The 18,186-nt window shown below is 36.1% G+C and overlaps 1 protein-coding gene across 1 annotated transcript in view; it reads right to left on the bottom strand.

Annotated features, from left to right (window-relative positions):
• The window catches only part of IMPG1 (interphotoreceptor matrix proteoglycan 1), a gene marked incomplete at both ends in the record, with an annotated part of 48,227 nt that extends 30,677 nt beyond the window's left edge, over positions 1-17,550 (bottom strand). The window contains 4 exons of the mRNA XM_079532649.1: positions 901-929; positions 1,133-1,299; positions 6,828-7,061; positions 17,484-17,550. Coding sequence (XP_079388775.1) covers positions 901-929; positions 1,133-1,299; positions 6,828-7,061; positions 17,484-17,550 — 497 coding nt within the window. The remainder of the gene's footprint in view (positions 1-900; positions 930-1,132; positions 1,300-6,827; positions 7,062-17,483) is intronic.
• Between the last annotated feature and the right edge of the window lie 636 nt (positions 17,551-18,186).

Genomic DNA, 18,186 nt, shown 5'->3' with positions numbered 1-18,186 from the left:
GAGAAAACCGTGCTGTTTATACTGAGCATAAGAACTCTGAAATAAGTCACTTCACTCACTGCCTTCCTGCTGCTGTTTGCACTACACTGAGTGAGAAGATCTCCCTTTGGACTTCCAGCAAAGTTTAATTAAGTCCTACATTATTGAAAATACATTTAATAGAAAGAAGAATACTCAAAGCTCCCATGTTATAATAAGTAAAGATACATAAGAACTCTGTATTCTTGAGACAGTACAATGTATGAATGGAAAATATTGTTTGCTATCTCTGAAAATCTAAGACTATTTGAGGGCAAAATAATACATTCATCAGAAACTGTGGACAACGATATTTTTCATCTGTACTATGGTATATTTATATGAGAGAAAATTCAATGTTGCAACTTTAATCCTGCCATCTCTGACTTGCAATGATTGCCAGGAGCATTATCCTCTTCCAATATATCAGAGTAAATAGCATGCCATGTAAAAATACAGACAAAAGATAAAGTGAAAGAACGGAATTTTTTAACCATTTATCATGTAGCCTCCCACATACACTTTTTTCAGCTCCCTGACTTTCCTTTTAAAAACTGTAGGAACTGTGTGCAATCTTTTGTCATGTTGCCCATGAATGTTATTCTAATGTAAGGCTGTGGCTTTGACATGGATTTGTGCTTGTAGTAGCCTAAGAAGATAGTCTTTGATTTAGATCTAAGTTGAACAGACAATGCGGGTATTCTCCTGCCTTATTTGTGATGTAATTACTGTGTTCTGTAACATGGAGCACACACATCTCTCACAGCACTCACTAAATACAACACAGTGCTATCCATATATATGCTCACATCCACACATCAATGCATCTTTTTCAAGAACAGCAGTAACATTAAGTGCTGAGATTTTGCTTGTGCTACTTACCTTTCCTGGAAGGTTCTATGTTTTACTCGCTGTGGAAAGATTAAGAAAAACAGCATTTTACTGGTGGGTGTATCCTATAATCGAGAAAAAGCCTGCTAGCTCCTTTGTTTACTGTCCTTTTACTACTTTCTTCTAGTACATGCCCCCTCCTCTACCTGAGCAATACTTTGCCCTTCTATAAGCAGGTGGGGAAGTCTCCCTCCATTTTTAAATAAATGTCAGTAATCCTTACCCGTTGGATTATTTCCAAGTGCTCTTGGGAATTGCTGAAGTTTTTGCCAATGTCGAATATGCAGAAGGTTTCCCTCTGGCAGGCAGTAACCCAGTTCTGATATTCAGAAGTATCGGGAATCCGATCCAGAAAAATACGAAAGGCTTCCCACACAGCTTCCTGGCAGACTGAGTAAGAAGAAAGGGGCTAGGGATGGATGTTTTGTACCAAAAAGTAAAGCTGAAAGTCTTTTTAATGTGATTTGGGATTTACGCGTTTTACTGTGATTAGTAAATAAGTCCATCTTCTTGATATTTCTAGGTCTTTTAAGTATTTCTAAGTTGTCAGTCATTTGCCCTGTTGCTGAGGGATTCATTTTCTCTCAGTTAAGGACTGTTATTTTCCTTATTTTAAAAAACAGATTAATTTGGTCCAATATTATCAGCATGAATACAGGGCAAACACAAAGCACACTTTGTTCACCTCAAAGATACACGCACTGGAAGTTCCAGCAAACAAGGAAGTAGATTAATAATATCTATCAGTCTTCATACTGGAATAATAGAAATTTTAAGCATATACAGTGGTTTCGTACACAACTAGGCTTAGAACAGGTTGAAGTGAAAATATATAAGATCTTAATATTGCTCATATATGTAAGAAAGTGTTAAATTATCTTTTTTTTTTTTTTTTTTCATGCAGCATGCTGGAATGATTTGCTTATATTCTAAATTTCCGATGCAGACAGCCTTTTTGGCATAAGTGATAAAGGCTTTCTGTAGCATATACATGCTTTATGTTTCTTTAAGCACCTCTGGAAAATCTGAATTACTCAGTATAGGTAAAATTCCTTTGGAAAGAACTCCACTTCCTTTCTTTCTACACAACATTATACGCTCATATTCAGTATCAAAAATCTCTTCTGTGGTGGTTAATAGTCCAGTTAAATGCCAGGCTACCTCAAAGGATGTTACCAGGGATTGTGGCTGTGAGAACAGTAACGTTCTGCATCATCTGGAGAAATGAAAGTGAACACAAAGAAAATGTAACAATGGAAGAGGTTTGGAAAAGATGGTATTCATGGCTCTAAAGGAGTTATTGGATGCTAACTGATTTAATTACATGAGAGTATGTAAAGCCTAATAGAGGAGGCTGATTCTGTAATTATTCCGTTGGAACATTACTCACATGTTATAAATCTACTACGTATATTTGGCCTTGGTCTTGATTGTTGCCTTTTTTAAAGCTGTTTTCTAGAAGTCAGAACTTTGTCAGGCATTGTAAGTAAAACTTATAAAAGATATGTTCTTGCTGCAAAGAACTTGCTCTCTTAAAATTTTGAGTGAGGTCTGCGACATGCATGAGTAAGAAAGGAAGGGGAGAAAGCACCAGTAGCTTAGATATAAAAAATCTGCTCAGAAATACTTCATAGGGTCTATTTTCCTTACTTTTCTTACCAAGGAGGTTCTAAGTATCTCCACAGAAGTGAGTTTTTGAGAGGCAGAGGATCACAGAATGGGTTGAAAGGGACCCCGAGGATCATGAAGCTCCAACCCACCTGCCACATGCAGGGCCACCAATTTCTACATTTAATTCTAGACCAGGCTGCCCAGGGCCCAGTCCAACCTGGCCTTGAACAACAAGTTCAACAACAAACAACCTGGTTTTGGATGGGGCATCCTGTTCCAGCACCTTACCACTCTCATTGTAAAGAACTTCCCACTGACATCCAATCTAAATCTTCCCTCCTTCAACTTAAAACCATTTCCCTTGTCCTGCTGTTATCAACCTTTTCAAAGAGCTGATTCCCCTCCTGTTTGTAGGCTCTCTTTAGGTACTGAAAGGCTGCAGTGAGGTCACCCTGCAGCCATTTTTCTCCAGGCTGAACAAGCCCAGCTCCCTCAGCCTGTTTTCATAGGGGAAGTTCTCCAGCTCCCTGATCATCTTAGTAGCTCTCCTCTGGACCCTCTCTAACACACTCTGTCTTTCTTGTACTGTACAGACCCGGACACAGTACTCCATAAGGGGCAAAGAGAGGACCAGGTGGGACTACACTTTGGAGTGTGTGTTTACCAACATCTTGCTGAAGCCTCATCCTTGCTGTAAGTTGAAACCATTTATAAATTCAAAAGATTCTGAAAGATAAACTGGTCTCTCCTCCAGACAGCTACTGTCTGTTTGGATACAGTAATATTCTTTGGATCCCTGTTCATAAACTTGCCTATCCCCAAACCCAAAAGGTTAGGATTTCACTTAACTTTGCACAGCACACGGCTAAGCCTCAAACCAATCCTGTCTGTACCTAGGTAATGTTTAAAATCACTGACTGGTGTCCCTGATCACCTGTAGAAATGATCACTTCTGCAGGCATTTTGAACACTGTTGTTGAAAATAGCCATCATAGCCTGGTGGCAGCTAGAACCAATGTGTTTTGAGTAGAATCATTTCAGTTTATCTCAGATGTCACTCTACCTTCCCATTAATAGGTGACTGCATCTGTTGCTACTTGAGGATTCCTCTGGTATCCCAAGAGTCAACAAAGCCAGCTGCATTTTCACTTTGTAAAAGGATAATGTTCACTCACTTGAGATAAAGAAATAGACTTCAGAATGTTGCTTGAAATTAAATGCTATTAGAGAATGGGAATTTCTAGCATGTTAGAAATTTATTTTGCACAGATCATTACCTTGAGATGAGACGTTTATTTTCAGTACCTGACACCTGCTTTGACTTAGTGTGAGATAATTATCTGCATTATCTAATACACCAGTGTCTGCAATTAGTGCTAGAAATGGTTATTATCCAAACTTGATGTAGGGATGCTTTTTTCACATTTCTTTCTTAGGACATCAGACTAATAACTCAGGAACAACTTGCCCTCCAAACAGGACAGCTGTATGGGAAGCATAGGTGGTCAGATTATTAAAAAGCAACAGGCTGTCTTTTGAAAACAGAGGTTTTCAAAAAGAGGTTTTCAGAGGTTAAGGCTACATTCTGTTATCTTTTTCTCACAACTCTCATTTTTTTAAATTTTTTTTAAAATGTGTATTAACTGCTGAATAAACATAAAATATCTGTCAAAAAGCAATCCAGTTCTCAGGGTTTAGATAAAAATGACACATGGCCAGATGAAGAGATTTTTTAGCTGATTCCATGCATGTTTCATAGAGTCATAGTATGGCTTAGGTTGGAAAGGACTTGAAAGATCATCAAGTTTCGGCCTCCTTGGCTGTAGATCAGATTGTCCAGAGCCACACTCATCTTGGCCTTGGCCTCCAGGGATGGGGCATCTATAGATCCTCTGGGCAGCCTGTGCCAGTGTCTCACCACCCTCTGAGTGAAGAATTTCCTTCTAACCTCTAATGTAGATCTCTCTTCTTTCAGTTTAAAGCCATTCCCCCTTGTGTTATCACTCTCAGACTGTGTAAGAAGGCAGTTTCCTTCCTGTTTATAAGCTCTCATGTACTGAAAGGTCGCAATGAGGTTTCCTCAGAGCCTTCTTTTCTTCAGGCTGAACAAACCAAGCTCCCTCAACCACTCTTCATAGTAGAGATGCTCCAGCACTCTGATTATCTTTATAGTCCTCCTCTGGGCAAATGCTTCCATGTCTTTCTTGTGCTGGGGGCCTCAGGCATGGACACATGCATGTTTGCATGCACTTGAGAGTCTGTCTTCAACCTGATGAAGTTTATCCAATAGTTACTGTTTGAGCACATATATTTGAGCAGCTTTGTGTTGTGTGCTCATTCCTGAAGGAATTTTAGCATAAAGTAATTAGAATATTGAAAAAAAAAAAAAAAAAAGAAATCTTAAGGAAGCGGTAACATTCTCTAGAGAATAGATGTGATCTACAAAGTTGTTACATTTCTAAATGTGTTACGGGCCTTGGAGAGATGGAGAAGGTCTTCCAGAAATTGTATAAGGCAGAGAACAGACCTCTGAAAAACAAAATGAAGATAAGGCTGTTCCATGGTGTAGTCTCCAGCATGGCTACACAGATACATCTTTTTGTGTAGGCTTGTATTGTGGTTACCAGGTGTTGCTTCAAGAATAATGCTTGCATCACAAAATATTCACTTCTGTTTTTTTTCCTTCACTTATCACACTCAACAGATATGCTAGCATGCTCCCCTGGTAGGACAGATATCTTGGTTTTATGATATTTTCCTTGAAGGAAAGATTTGTTGAGGTTTTAACAAAGGACATTGTAATAGAGAACACGCAGCTCTCCAAGTAGTAGCTTTTTCCTGAATGTGTGTACAAATTGTTCAGCTGCAGAGTTCTGTTCTCTTGTGTACTTTTTGGTAAATGTTCCAGCTGAAGAACTGAGTAACATCTACTCAGAGAAGTTTCTAAGTGTAAGATGCTCTGCTGGGAAAGATGATCTGTAATTTTAAACCTGCTTTCACTACAAGGTTTACAGAACTCAATCTTGCACTCTAAACTGATGTGCTGCTTTCCAAAAAGATGTTACTAGCAACATCATTAGTTTTTAAAGGAGAATGTCGCAGTCACAGTACTTGATTTCAGGCTAATGATGCAAGTGTGTCCTATGAGACCGTGTTTTCAGATCAATCAGGGACATGACCAGTGAGTTTTAGAGATTTTCAGGATTAATTCGCATTTAAGAAAGCCTTTGAGGATCAGCCTCTGACATAGGTTTCAGAATTCTCCCTAGTGCCCACTGGCTTGGAATTCAATCCCACAAAAGTTTCTGAATATGTTTGTATCCATAGGAATGGCTACAGACACTAGTGTAGCTAGTCTGTGCTGCAAGTGGGATGTGGCTGCTAGAGTAAAATTTTCACAGCTCCATGTATAGATTTCATATTAGGGAGAACTAATGGTTCTCTGAAAAAGAGCTGAGAAGGAGATCTGAGAATGGCTGAAGATAAATAGTAAGGAACAGGTGCGTAAGTGAAGCTGATTTCAAAGATCATATGAGAGCTGATTTAAGATGTTGCCTTAGATACTTGCATCCCTGAAAGGCTGACTCAGTTTTAAAGTAAGCTTTGGAAAGTCCAGTTCCAGCCCCAAATTCTGCTTTTTTTAAAAAACAAAAACAAAAACAAAGGGAGGAAGAGAAAAAAATATCAGAAACAGAGGGCTATTTTCCCTATGGTTTCTAGGGACCTAAAACCAAAGAGATAGCTCTACAAGTTCTCTAAAGATATTAGACGAAAAGAAGTAGAGGGAAGAAAAGAGAGAGGAAATTGGAAAAGAACAGAAAAAAACCCTCCAAACTTCTAGATTTCTCTAAATGAGACTAAAGTCTTGGCAGGTATTGCTGGCAATTATCTTGGTGTCAGGACTGTGACAGCACAACCACACTTTCAATAAAATTGCAGATTCTATAATGTATTTGTGAAACGACATACTATTCATCACCTGTCTTGAATGAGTGGGATAGAATGAGTAGCAAAGATAGTACCTGCTGCACTTTTAGAGAAGTGGTACATCTTCATACAGTAGTGCAAGCATGATTTGGTCTTCATGTTCTGCCATACTAAAAAGCATTGCACTGAGATAATAGTCTTTTGAGTGAATTGTTTTATTCTGTTCTGGTAATTACTTGTCTTGAGCTGTACTGATGTACATGTATTTTTTAATCATAAAATAAATATCAAATACATTGTCTAGAGCTAAAGATCAAGATTCTGCAACGTCTTTGTCAATAATTCAGGGAAAAAGTACAATCTACAATTATCATTCTTACCTCTTAATCTGTAGTAAGCTTGGTGACTGGCTAAAATCTGCTTCACTGATTCTTGTGGGCAAATTTTCACACCAGTAGAAAAAAAGGGTGATCTCTTTGTTCGGTGTTTTGCCATGTCAAATATCCTCCTTATAGTTGACACTCTGGACCTCTTCGTTGTTCTTTCTGTTTTGTCTGAGCCTGAGGCATCTGCAAGTTGTTTGGCTTCACCACGATTTGTTTTATTGGGGATTTCTGAAAAAGACAAAAAGTAAACATATACATAAATGTACATTGCATAGGTAGTATGCAAGATCATGTTTAAAAAATGAATGCAAATATATGGGCTCTTTGTGTTATTGTCAATATGCTGGATTAATTGTCCAGTGTCACATTGGACAACCGGGATTGAAAAACCTGATAAGTAATTTACTTATAGCTCATCATATAACTTTCAGGTCAAACAAAACAAAAAGTTTCTGAAGCCCTAAATCTTGTTTTCAAAAGAGATTTTGTGTTAGATCCACAAAAGATACTTAGGCACTTCAATTGGTGCTACAGTATCTCATTTATGTGTAAGTCTGTAATGAAACGTAAAGCACACTAATAAATAGCTATTTGGATCCTGGAGAAAGTGAAGCACATCTTTATTAGCTTACTGTATAAAAAGAATTGTATGCTAACAGATACGAGAAATAGCTGTACGCTTTTTGATATTCTAATCTTCACTATGGGCTTCTCGGCACATCTCTCTTCATTGGGTTCAGGCTTGCACCCACTCTTGGAACCAGACACTGAAAAACATTCTTTCAAAAGCTAAACAGGAGTTTGATTGTCTTTGGGGACAGAAATATCTTTCTCCAGTCTTTCACTTCACAGTGCACTGCTCTTTCCATCCCTCACCAAAACTGAAATACTAATCAGAACAGACTGCAATTATGCATCTTTGCCACTTGATGATAGTGACCTGAGTGCTCTCAATAGATCTTTAATTATTCCCAGCAAAGCGGAACAGCTACATTAGAAAAAGAGTGAGATCAGTTAGTGGTAGAAATAGCTGGAGAAATAGTCTCCAAAAAATTAAGAGTAAAACATTGTCAATTTGGTAGAGAAAGACTAAATGTTATGCTGTGTTTAACAAACATTATCATGTTCTTATATAAATAAAGAGAAACTAAGGAAGCTAAAATCACATTGACCACATTGTTATTTAAATGTTTAAAGACAAGTTGGCAGATAAATGATAAGAGAAAAATAAAAGAAAATCATATTATTGCAAAAAGAATAGCATTCCAACCACAGAATGGGAGAAATTCTACCATCTTTGTCAGTTTGCATATGTACGTGTATGTATATCTCAGTTCATATTTAACTTCAGAATTAACATTCAATATTTACTGTAAGAAGCATAAAAATGACACATATATTATGAAGTAGACTTTGAGATGGAAATTAGTTGACTGCTTGATTATGAGGAATGTTTTTACTAATGTAAATGCTTACACAGTGAAGACACACATGTGATTGTTATGGCCTAGCAAAACATGCCAGAAGCAGCAGCCTGCAGGCCTAGAAGTCTCTAAATGTTGCAAGACAAGGGAAAACGATGATGCAGTCATATAGTGTTATAAAATCCAATTGAAGTAATTATTTTCCTCAATAATGTCAGATCAGTAAAGGTTCCTTAAAGGAACCTTACAGTAATAAGGAATAAAAAGAACTTGCACTGTGAAAACATGGCTGGGGGTCCACCAGAAACTAAATGGGACCAAACACTGGATCATTTGAGACACTGAATTATTTTAATGTTATATGAGGAGAGAGTGATAGATTTACCATCAAGGAAAAGACAATGCCAGTAAAATCTTAAAGCTGCCCTCTGTAATCCTCTTGAAGAAAATACCAAAAATCTATGTGGAAAGAAGCCAGCTGTAAGTCTATTACCTGTTACAAGCTCTATTAACTGCTATAGCCCAGCTGCCCAGATAGTCTGACCAACTGGGACAGAGGATTTTTCCATTAAGCTCTTTGATGGCTTTTGCATGGAGCAGAGGCCTTTCTTCGAGGATTTGCTTCTTTCCTAGGATTTGCCCCTTAGTCATTAACTTGAATTAAGAATTATACTATTCATAAGACTGACAAAGGAGATTCTTCACAAATGATTGCTGTAATGACCTCGAATTCTCTCCCTGTTCTCAAATTAGGGTTGCTATTTGGGGTTTTCCATCCGAAAAGCGACCATACTTTATCTGCATCTGTTCTGCTGGCCTACTCAGGGTAGGTGTCAGGTTTTTTTCTTTTTCTTTTCCTTCTGTTTTTATATTTATTTATTTATTTATTTATTTTTAATGTAAGGAATATGTTGCTTAAGCATGCTTACTCTAATAGGTTTAATTCCTTTTATATCTTTTAGTTAGTGAATTTCCTTCATTAAACTTTATTATCATCAGCTCTAGAAGTGACTTTTTTTGCTAAATTCAAGCTCAATTTGAATTGGAGAAACATCAAAACATCAACTATCCTCTCTCCAAATTATTTTTTAATACTTATTTCCTAACATTAACTAAGTATGAATGGAAGAAGACTGGTTCTCTTTGCAAACATTATTTGTTCGTAAGTCTTCAAGCTGTGCTTTCTTCCATGTCTTTGGAAATTTTGAATAGGTAAATTTTTACCTAAGAATAAGTTAATTTCATCTAAGATGATTCACCCATGTGCTTGACTATAATATGACTCCATCTGCAGCTTACAAAATGCTTTTCTTTCGATGTCCTAGGCTGAGCAAAATTATAAAAGGTTTGTGTTATTATAACACTGAACCATTTCCTTTTTGCTGTTCAACACAGTAATTGGGTGAACTGGCAAGGTGTAAATTTTACAGGGTACATAATTTAATTGTGTAAAAGAATTTCAAATAATACAAAGATGTTTTACTGTTCTTAAAGATTAAGTTTTATTTCTAATATTTTGCTATTGTCATTATCTTTTCTTCAATATATGGAGTTAATGTACTTAATGTTTACTCTGCCCAATTTGACTTTGGTGACTGTCTCAGTTATACTTTTAAAAGATAAGTCTAAGATTTTTAGGGTTTTTTGATGGTTTTAGATCAGAAGAGTAGATAATTGTCAAAGTCTGTTAATATTTTACTCTGTTTAAGCTTAATCTCCAGGGTGCCTTGCACGGAACTGCAACTGTCCTTCCTTATGCTCACATCAAATAGTCTGCATAATTATCCCCATTTTCTGAATCCTCTATTTGGGGAAAAAAGTGATGTAGTTTTACTAAGGATCAATGTCAGTTGATATTTCTCCTGAATTTAAACAAATATGGCAATGATTTTTTGAAACGTGATAAAGCACTTTTCAAAGCACAATAAAGCAATCTTGATCATATTGGAATCTAATCAAAAGTGCTTTAATGTTCATGGTAGTGCTGCTGGTTCTTCAGATTTTGTTTTCAGGAAGATAAACAGTAATAATTTCTCAAAAAACTTGAAATAATCATTTACTTTCTGTACAGATTTTTTCATGCCTAATTCTTAATAGTAATAGTTTTGGAGGCCTCTGATTTTGTCACTGGGTTTTTGTTCGCTTGATTATTTGTTTTAGCAACAGTGACAATCTCTGTGTAGAAACATTTATCTAAAACATGAATTCATAAGCAACCTTTTCGTTTCAATTGACCAGAGAAGAATGTTAAATGTGGTAACATGGTTTTAGCAGCAAAATTCAGGATGATATGAGGACAAAGCTATTGAAGTCTGAATAATTCATCATTAAAATCATCACAAGATTTGACACGTGTGAACAACATGATTAATCTGAAAAATAAATGGATATTCTTAGGAAAGAGAGGAATATTTGATTGATAAATGAGATATATAGCTTTCAATGTGAAATAATTATTAATTAAAAGACAAGTCTTATGTAAGAGGAACTACTGAAATAAAACAAGAGAAGGGCTTATCAAAGAAGACGAATTAAAGAAAGATGCCATAAATGTGTTTATGTGACCTAACAAATATACAGCAGGACTAAAATGGTTAGCAACCCCCATGTTGATAATTAATCTAGTTAACAAAACCAAGGATGACTAGTAATGGAAAAAGCAAGGATGACTAGTCATAGTTGATCCTGAGATCTGTGAAAGGACTGATTACTGTAAATACCAGATGGAGAACAGAAAGCACAACAGAGGATATTTGTGTCTCTCAGAATCAGTTTTCTCCTGTCGTGGGAGTAGCAAGGACCCAAATTCAAATGGCACATGCCAGTAACAGACAAGGTGCCTCTGATATGTTCTCTCCTTGTCTTCCTTTTAATATCCCTTTAATGCCACACTGTCTCAATCCCTGCTGTGTGGAATGGTCTGATCAGACTGAAGGGGCTTAGATGAACAGGGAAAAATTAAAATATGGTGCAACTTTATGATTAAATGCAGCCTAGGTCCTACATATGTGTACAAGACTATATGGTTTACTTGTATTTATATTTGATACAGTATATTCTTCAACTATTGTTGACGCAGACAGTATCGTAATTTAATTAAGTAATTTTATTTCCTTAAAATTAATATTGACAAAAGTGAGTCAGCTATTTGGCATGTTGTCTTGTGTGAATGTCATTCTTATGTGTCACTGCACAATAACATTACCTGTAGAATGAAGCCTTGGTATCTGGATGTGGCAAAGAGCTGTGGGGGACAGGGACAAGTCTCCAGACTGGAAGACCCTCTGTTTAGTTGACTGATGTCCACTAGAAACCTTCCCTTTAAGTATCATGAACCTGATGTCCTATCCCCAGGAGTACAAAAGCTCCAGTGTACTGACTGTGTAGCTTGTTTCTTACCACATTCAGCATCACTTACAAGCCAAGGAATTGCTGAACATACAACAAATCCAGTCCCTATATCTCTCACTTGCGTTCCACACGACAAAATGCTGCCTGCACATGTTCACAGATGTCCTGGTTTCAGCTGATTTTCTTTTTGGTGTCTGGTGTAATACCATGTTTTGGTTTGGGGAGAAAAACAATGTTGATAAGATACTGACGTTTCTAGTTGTTGCTGAGTGGAGCTAGACAGAACCAAGGATGTTTTAGGTTCTCATACTGCCCAACCAGCAAGGAGGGGCACAATGAGCTGAAAAGAGACAGAACCAGGACAGATGACCTATGCTGGCCAAAGGGATATTCCATTCATCATGAGAAAAAACTGAAAACTGAGGTTGAGTTGGCTAGGTGGGTAGCCATTGCTTTGAGATTGGCTGAGCATCAGTCAGTAGGTGGTGAACAATTCCTTTGTGCATCACTTGTTTTGTAAATATGTATATATACATATAATTATCATTACTTTTTTTTCTCTCTTGTGCACAATCCTTTAAACTAACCTGGGTTTATATTTTGGTACAAAAAATCTTTGTTTTCATCAACCAGGGTGCTTTAGATGTCTGTCAGTAAATGAGAAGGATTTCATATCTGCAAGTCATTAATGCTGAGAAACTAAATTAGACATCATGGTCCTCTAGTTGTTTCCAATTACTTGCAGAAATCTGTGTGATTTTGTATGCCAGGTGGAGAAACACAGTTGTTAAATCAATCAGCATCAGAAAGAAGGCCAAGAAGATGGTCATTTGAAACATAATATTTATGAAATGTGATCTTAGGTCTTGTTACAAGCCAACAAAATAATTTCTTCCTCTCTAAGTAGACAATTTGGTAGCATCCTTGAATCATTTAACTAAACAACTCACAATGTAGGAATTCTGGTGAATTATCTGCCTCTTACAGATGAGAACAGAAAACATAATATGCCACTGGGAAAATTGGACTGCTTTTGTGAATAGAGTTATCATATACAAACCAGCAATGAATTCACTTTTGCTGTAAATGCAGCCCATACCATCCACAAATACTGAACATGTTAAAACCTTTAGAATCAAAACATGATTCTGATGTATTTCTTTCCTAACTGAAAGTCATGTTTTCCTTGGCATCATAAATCTCATTTAGAGCAGAAATATATTATTTCACTTTCAGACAGATAAGTGCAAGTTCTGGCGAGGAATCTTCATTGTTAATTCTTATCTCTACTAACTTGTGCTGCTGCGATTCAAAGAAAAAATATCAAATGCCTTCCAAGGTTTCACTGCTATCATTTGGATTCTGTAACAGGCTAAGATGCATCACTGAGACTAGAAACAGTATTGAAGAATGAATACTTTTAATCTTGATGTATGAAATATATACATATCTGTGTTACTTTGGCCATCTTAATAACATTTGGCCTGAAGTTATCTGCTTTGGTTTCCATCAAAGCATTTAAGAAAGTGCTTTAAATATTTTAGTTCTTGGAGGAACGCATCCAATCTTCGGTGGTAAAACACTCATTTGAGCACCTCTGCTATTTGTTTTTCTAACCAGTCATACTAAAAATGTATGACCAGCCTCTGAGAATTCACTGAAACAGCATAAGTGCAAATTACAGTAATATTTTGCCACATAAATAAAGATTTCAGCAGTTGCGATGGTACAGGTCAAAGACTGTGCTGAATAGACATTGAAGTAGCTCTGCTCAGATATGACAACTATTAGGATAGTTGATTCCTTCTTATTTTAACAGAGAGTGATTTGGTCTCAATAATACTGAACCAAGATGAATCGCTGAAAAGCACTAAGTGCCAATCTGCATGGAGCAAGTTAGGTTGGAAGGACAGCTGGAGATATACTTGTCCAGTTATTTGATCTAGATCAAATTTATCCTTATTTGATCTAGATCAAATTTATCCACTTTTGAGGGAGAAGGAAAGAGGAAAGAGAAGTTGATTGGAACTGTCACCATAGAGCCATAGCAAAGTCATAAAGTAAAAGATGAGTGCATTACTGCCTCCTTCCCAAAATATCTGGGACTTTTGTGTTGACTAATACATAGGAAAGGAGCATGCCTACTAAAACTGGCACTGCAGGTAACTTAGGTTCAGGGATCCTAAGACTGTTAATACATGATTGGATAATGCCTGAGAAAGCTAGTGAAAGATTCAGAGAGGTAAACAAGCAGATATTCTTGGCTCTGCACTGAAGTAGAAATTTTACAGCCAATAGAACTTCACTGCTGAAAAGACAAGCACGATGGCCTAAGTTCAATCAGTTATGTAGGCTCCTAGTTTTCCTAATTTTTAAACAGAATCTGGGTCCTACACATGCAGGTGTTTTTGTGATTAGACAGCTGCTTTAAGACTCAGTTTGCTAAACTGCTGTTGACGTGCTTAATGACTCTAGAGCCTCTTACAGGGGAGTTTCTTTGTGATACCTCTGGTAGTCATGCTCTTGTGACGTGAGGATAATGATGTTGCTCTGTCAGGCTGTATGCTTGCATATTGTGGTAAGTCATGCTGAAATTACCTAAGAGAATATAAACACACCTGCAATGTGGCAGATGTGTTTTAAAACTGGCAAATTGCATAAAGCATGCAGGATATTGTACCTGATAAAATCAGAAAAATAATAGAGAGGGAGTAAATGCCTTTTGCTTTGATCCAAAGTGACATAAAATAGGACAGAGGTACCAAAGTAAAGAGGAAAACATGTTTTTCCTTCTGGCAAGAAGAAATAGGTTTTGTACATCTGATGAATGCAGTCTATTTCTCCTAGTGCACCACTAAAGCCACTAGGCTTCAGTTAACAGTTAACTCCGCAGTTAACTTTGGAATAGAGATTCACATAAACTGTAATTTGGGTTTCTAGCAGGCTAAGACTCCAAGTAGAATCCTAGAACATCCTGAGTTGAGTGACCCATAAGGATCATCAAATCCAACTTCTAAAATCAAGATCAACTCCTAAAATTATTTTGTTGTTACCTACAAATATTATTTGTAAAGTGACTAAGCATTTTATGATTAAGAATGTTTGTCTTGTCCACGGTTGTAGTCAGTGAAAAAATACTCACCCAGCTGATGGTTCAGTCACTTATAATTTACTAATTGGTATTTAATGGGTGTGATGACATCTAGAATTAATCTTTAAGATTCCATGTCAATATTTTGTAATTTTATTCAGGCTTTTTGGCTCTTTTAAAAATATATAGGAATTAAATAACCCCCATATATATATATTTTTAATGTTTTACTTCTCAATACATATATTTTTAATGTTTTACTTCTCATCTGTTTATAAGCATAGCCAGGACAGCAATCTTTAACTTGGTAATCCATACATTACGTGTGAATGTAGAGAATACCAGTGCAGAAAGCTGATGTCTTCTCTTTTCTTTCTTTCTTTGAAGCCTTATATGCTCTTTTACTTGCACTGTGTTTGGCAGGGAATTGCTTAACCCTTTTTTCAAGGGCAATTATAGTAATGAAGATCTGTAATGGCTGTTGTTGAATTAGAACAGTTGAGAGGGAAGGAGTAAGTCAGAATGAATTAAAATGATTTCAAAGCCCATACAGAAATCTTTTGTGTCCTGGAGAATGACTGAGTAGACGGAGAATATTTGCTTGTTGATTAAAAACTAACACTAAGCAGCCATTCATGTTCTGTCTCCTTTACATTCTCAGTATCAAGTTCTAGGATTTACTCAGAATCAATGCATAGTTTGGGGAGTTTAGAGCTTCCCTAAATTTTGCTGGTTGGTCTGACTGCTCAGTGTTTACAAGTTCAGTAGTTAATAACTACTGTCCTATTTTTCTTGTATAGTTTTTACCATCACACAAATTTTATTCCCCTCACTTTCTCTTCCTATAATTAGTGACAGTTTGCATTAGGACAGGGGCAAAGATCTGAGTTCAAGTCCTGAGGTCATATCCTGGATTTTGGCACTAGCCATGACCAAAGATAAACACCCCATCTCTGAAGGCTTTATGTTGCTCCCTCCAGTTTCCTGATTGTTAGCTGTGGAATTGGAGGTATTCCTCCAATTAGCATTAAGGTGGATGACTCCTGAAATAGGAGTAGGGCAAAAAGGATCAACAGACATTTCTAAGCAAATTCCATTTTTATTTACCTTGAAATATCGGAACTTGAATTTCAGATACTTTCTTTCATGATGAAAATAACAACCAACCCTATAAGTATTTGGAGATTTTATATTTATTGTTATTTTTTGTTAAGACGGAAGTATACTATATCTTAATCTTTTATTTTCTAGTTTCTTGGAGTTGAAATATACTTCAAAATGGAATAGCCCTAATCCTCTATGCTAGGATAATTGATGAGTGATTAAAATAAGTATTCACATCTCTGGGAGAGTCTGCATATTTTCAAAAATGTTTTCCTGAAGTACCTGACCCTAATTCTAAGTCACAAAATATCAGTTCTGGATGCAACTCTGCTCTGGTAAAGGAGATTCCTAAGACTTAATACTTATTAAATCCTTTGAAATTTGTATGCATATATTTGAGATAACAACACAATTTAGAGATATTAAATATGGCATAACTAAATGACAATAAGAAGTAATTACTATATGTTTGTTCATATCAAGTTGAATTTTAAAAACTATTTGGAAAGCATTTTTCCAATATGTTAGAATTTTTTTTTTCTCTATAAAGCCATCAATAATTAAAAAATTAGAAGTCTATCTATCTATATACACATGTAAATATATAAGCTTTGTTATACAGCTGCCATTGCAATTAGTTGTTATATTTGAAAGGACAAGAATATATTATGTAAAAAAGATTTCGTGGAAATAAAACTTTGATTCACTTGAGCAAAGTACAAAGCAGTTGTGATGTTGGCTTTTAATTTGATTAAGGAAATGGCAAAGTGTAAAAGCGGAAAAGTTAGTAAGAAAACTTTCCCCAGACTTCTAAATATATTGAATGTGAACTGAACAGGGAAAAATCTCACCATGAACTTTTCCTTTCTGTTGTTGAAGAAACTTTAAAATTGCTTTGAACTTTTTGATGTTTTGAAAAGGTGTAGTAATTACCTGTTTTACTAAGTACACCAAAGTTGTCTATATTTCTGTTTACTTGGAAATAATTTTACAAATCAATACTTCATCTTACTTTCATTGAGATCTGTTTATCAAAATGTGTTTAAAAAATCATACTATGTATCACAAAAGGAGAATATTCTGTCCTGTTACTGTGATTATAGGGTGTTTCCTTTCTGTTTTATCTTTCCCTAAGATGTACTTATGTTAGCAGATGCATCCTTTTTATTTTCCTATTGTAATGTCTACGTTTTCCTGCTTGTTCTGTTCTGTACAGAACAGTTTCTTGTTTATTTGTGAGTACATTTTCTTCCTAAAGAATTTGTGCATTTTAGTTTCTGAACTTTCTAAAACTGACAAATAAATACAAAAATATATTTTACTACTTTCTCTTTGTTTCAAGGATAACGGATAACCTCTAGCAATGTCAGCACTTTCCTAGATGCTCTGTCAGTTATTTTAGCCCTTCCATATAATTGTTTTTGAAATTAAGTATATTTTTTCACAACAGAACATATGCAGGTAAAACAAAGGGAACATACTCAAGAAATGTTGTCAATCTTTCTCTTTTCAACTTTACAACAGTCTCACAAACTGTGGTGTCTCTTTCAGAATTGTCATGACTCCAAATTCCAGAGAAGTAACAATGAAATAAATTCTGTGATAAAATGACTTGCTCTTTCCATTCCTTTTCAACCAACACAGTGTAAATTAGTATAATCCGTTTATATATGAACTTACCTCTGCTTCCCTGAACTTGGAGAACAAGGCAAATGGCCAAGAATATTAATCCAGTTTTCAAATGCATTCTGTCTGTTGATCATTCACGGTTTTCAAAAAAATCATACAAGGAACTACAATATTGAGGTCAAGTTGAAGTTTTTTTAAGAACTAAAATCCCCAAGTAACTTCCTTCTTCTTTGTTTGATGTTTGGTTTTTTGTTTGTTAGTTATTTTTCAGATGTCTTCAGCTGTGGACTGGTTTGAATCACGACAAAGTGAAGAGTGCAACAGGTTTCAGGATGCAAGAGCTGGACAAACCCCTCCAAAGCAAACACTTCTAGCCTGGGGGACAGAAGTGGTAAGACAAGAGTGACGATGTTTTAAAAAAAAGCAGTGTCTGTTTCTGGAATAATCTTTTTATCTGCTGCTCAGACATAATCCCTCTTACGGTCCAGCTGGAAGAGCTTTCTTCATCTTATTAACCTTCTGGAGCAGCATCTGTCAACTCCAGTAGACTTCAGTAGCACTATGATAAACAACGGAAGTCTCTTCTGGTGCCTACTGCCTTTGAACACTGATCATTTGGGCTTTGCAGGGGTACGGCCCATAAGCAGAGGTGAAATAATGGGGTGAGTTGATAGTGCTATTTTCAAACCTGAGATCACAAAAAACAAGGAATTTCCTTTGAAGAGGAAGACAGATTTTTCAGAAAGAATATACT

This window comes from Tetrao urogallus (assembly GCF_951394365.1).
Source record: "Tetrao urogallus genome assembly, chromosome: 2".
NCBI lineage: Eukaryota > Metazoa > Chordata > Aves > Galliformes > Phasianidae > Tetrao > Tetrao urogallus.
Note: the sequence above shows the minus strand (reverse complement) of the source record. Positions and strands in the feature narration are given on the sequence as shown.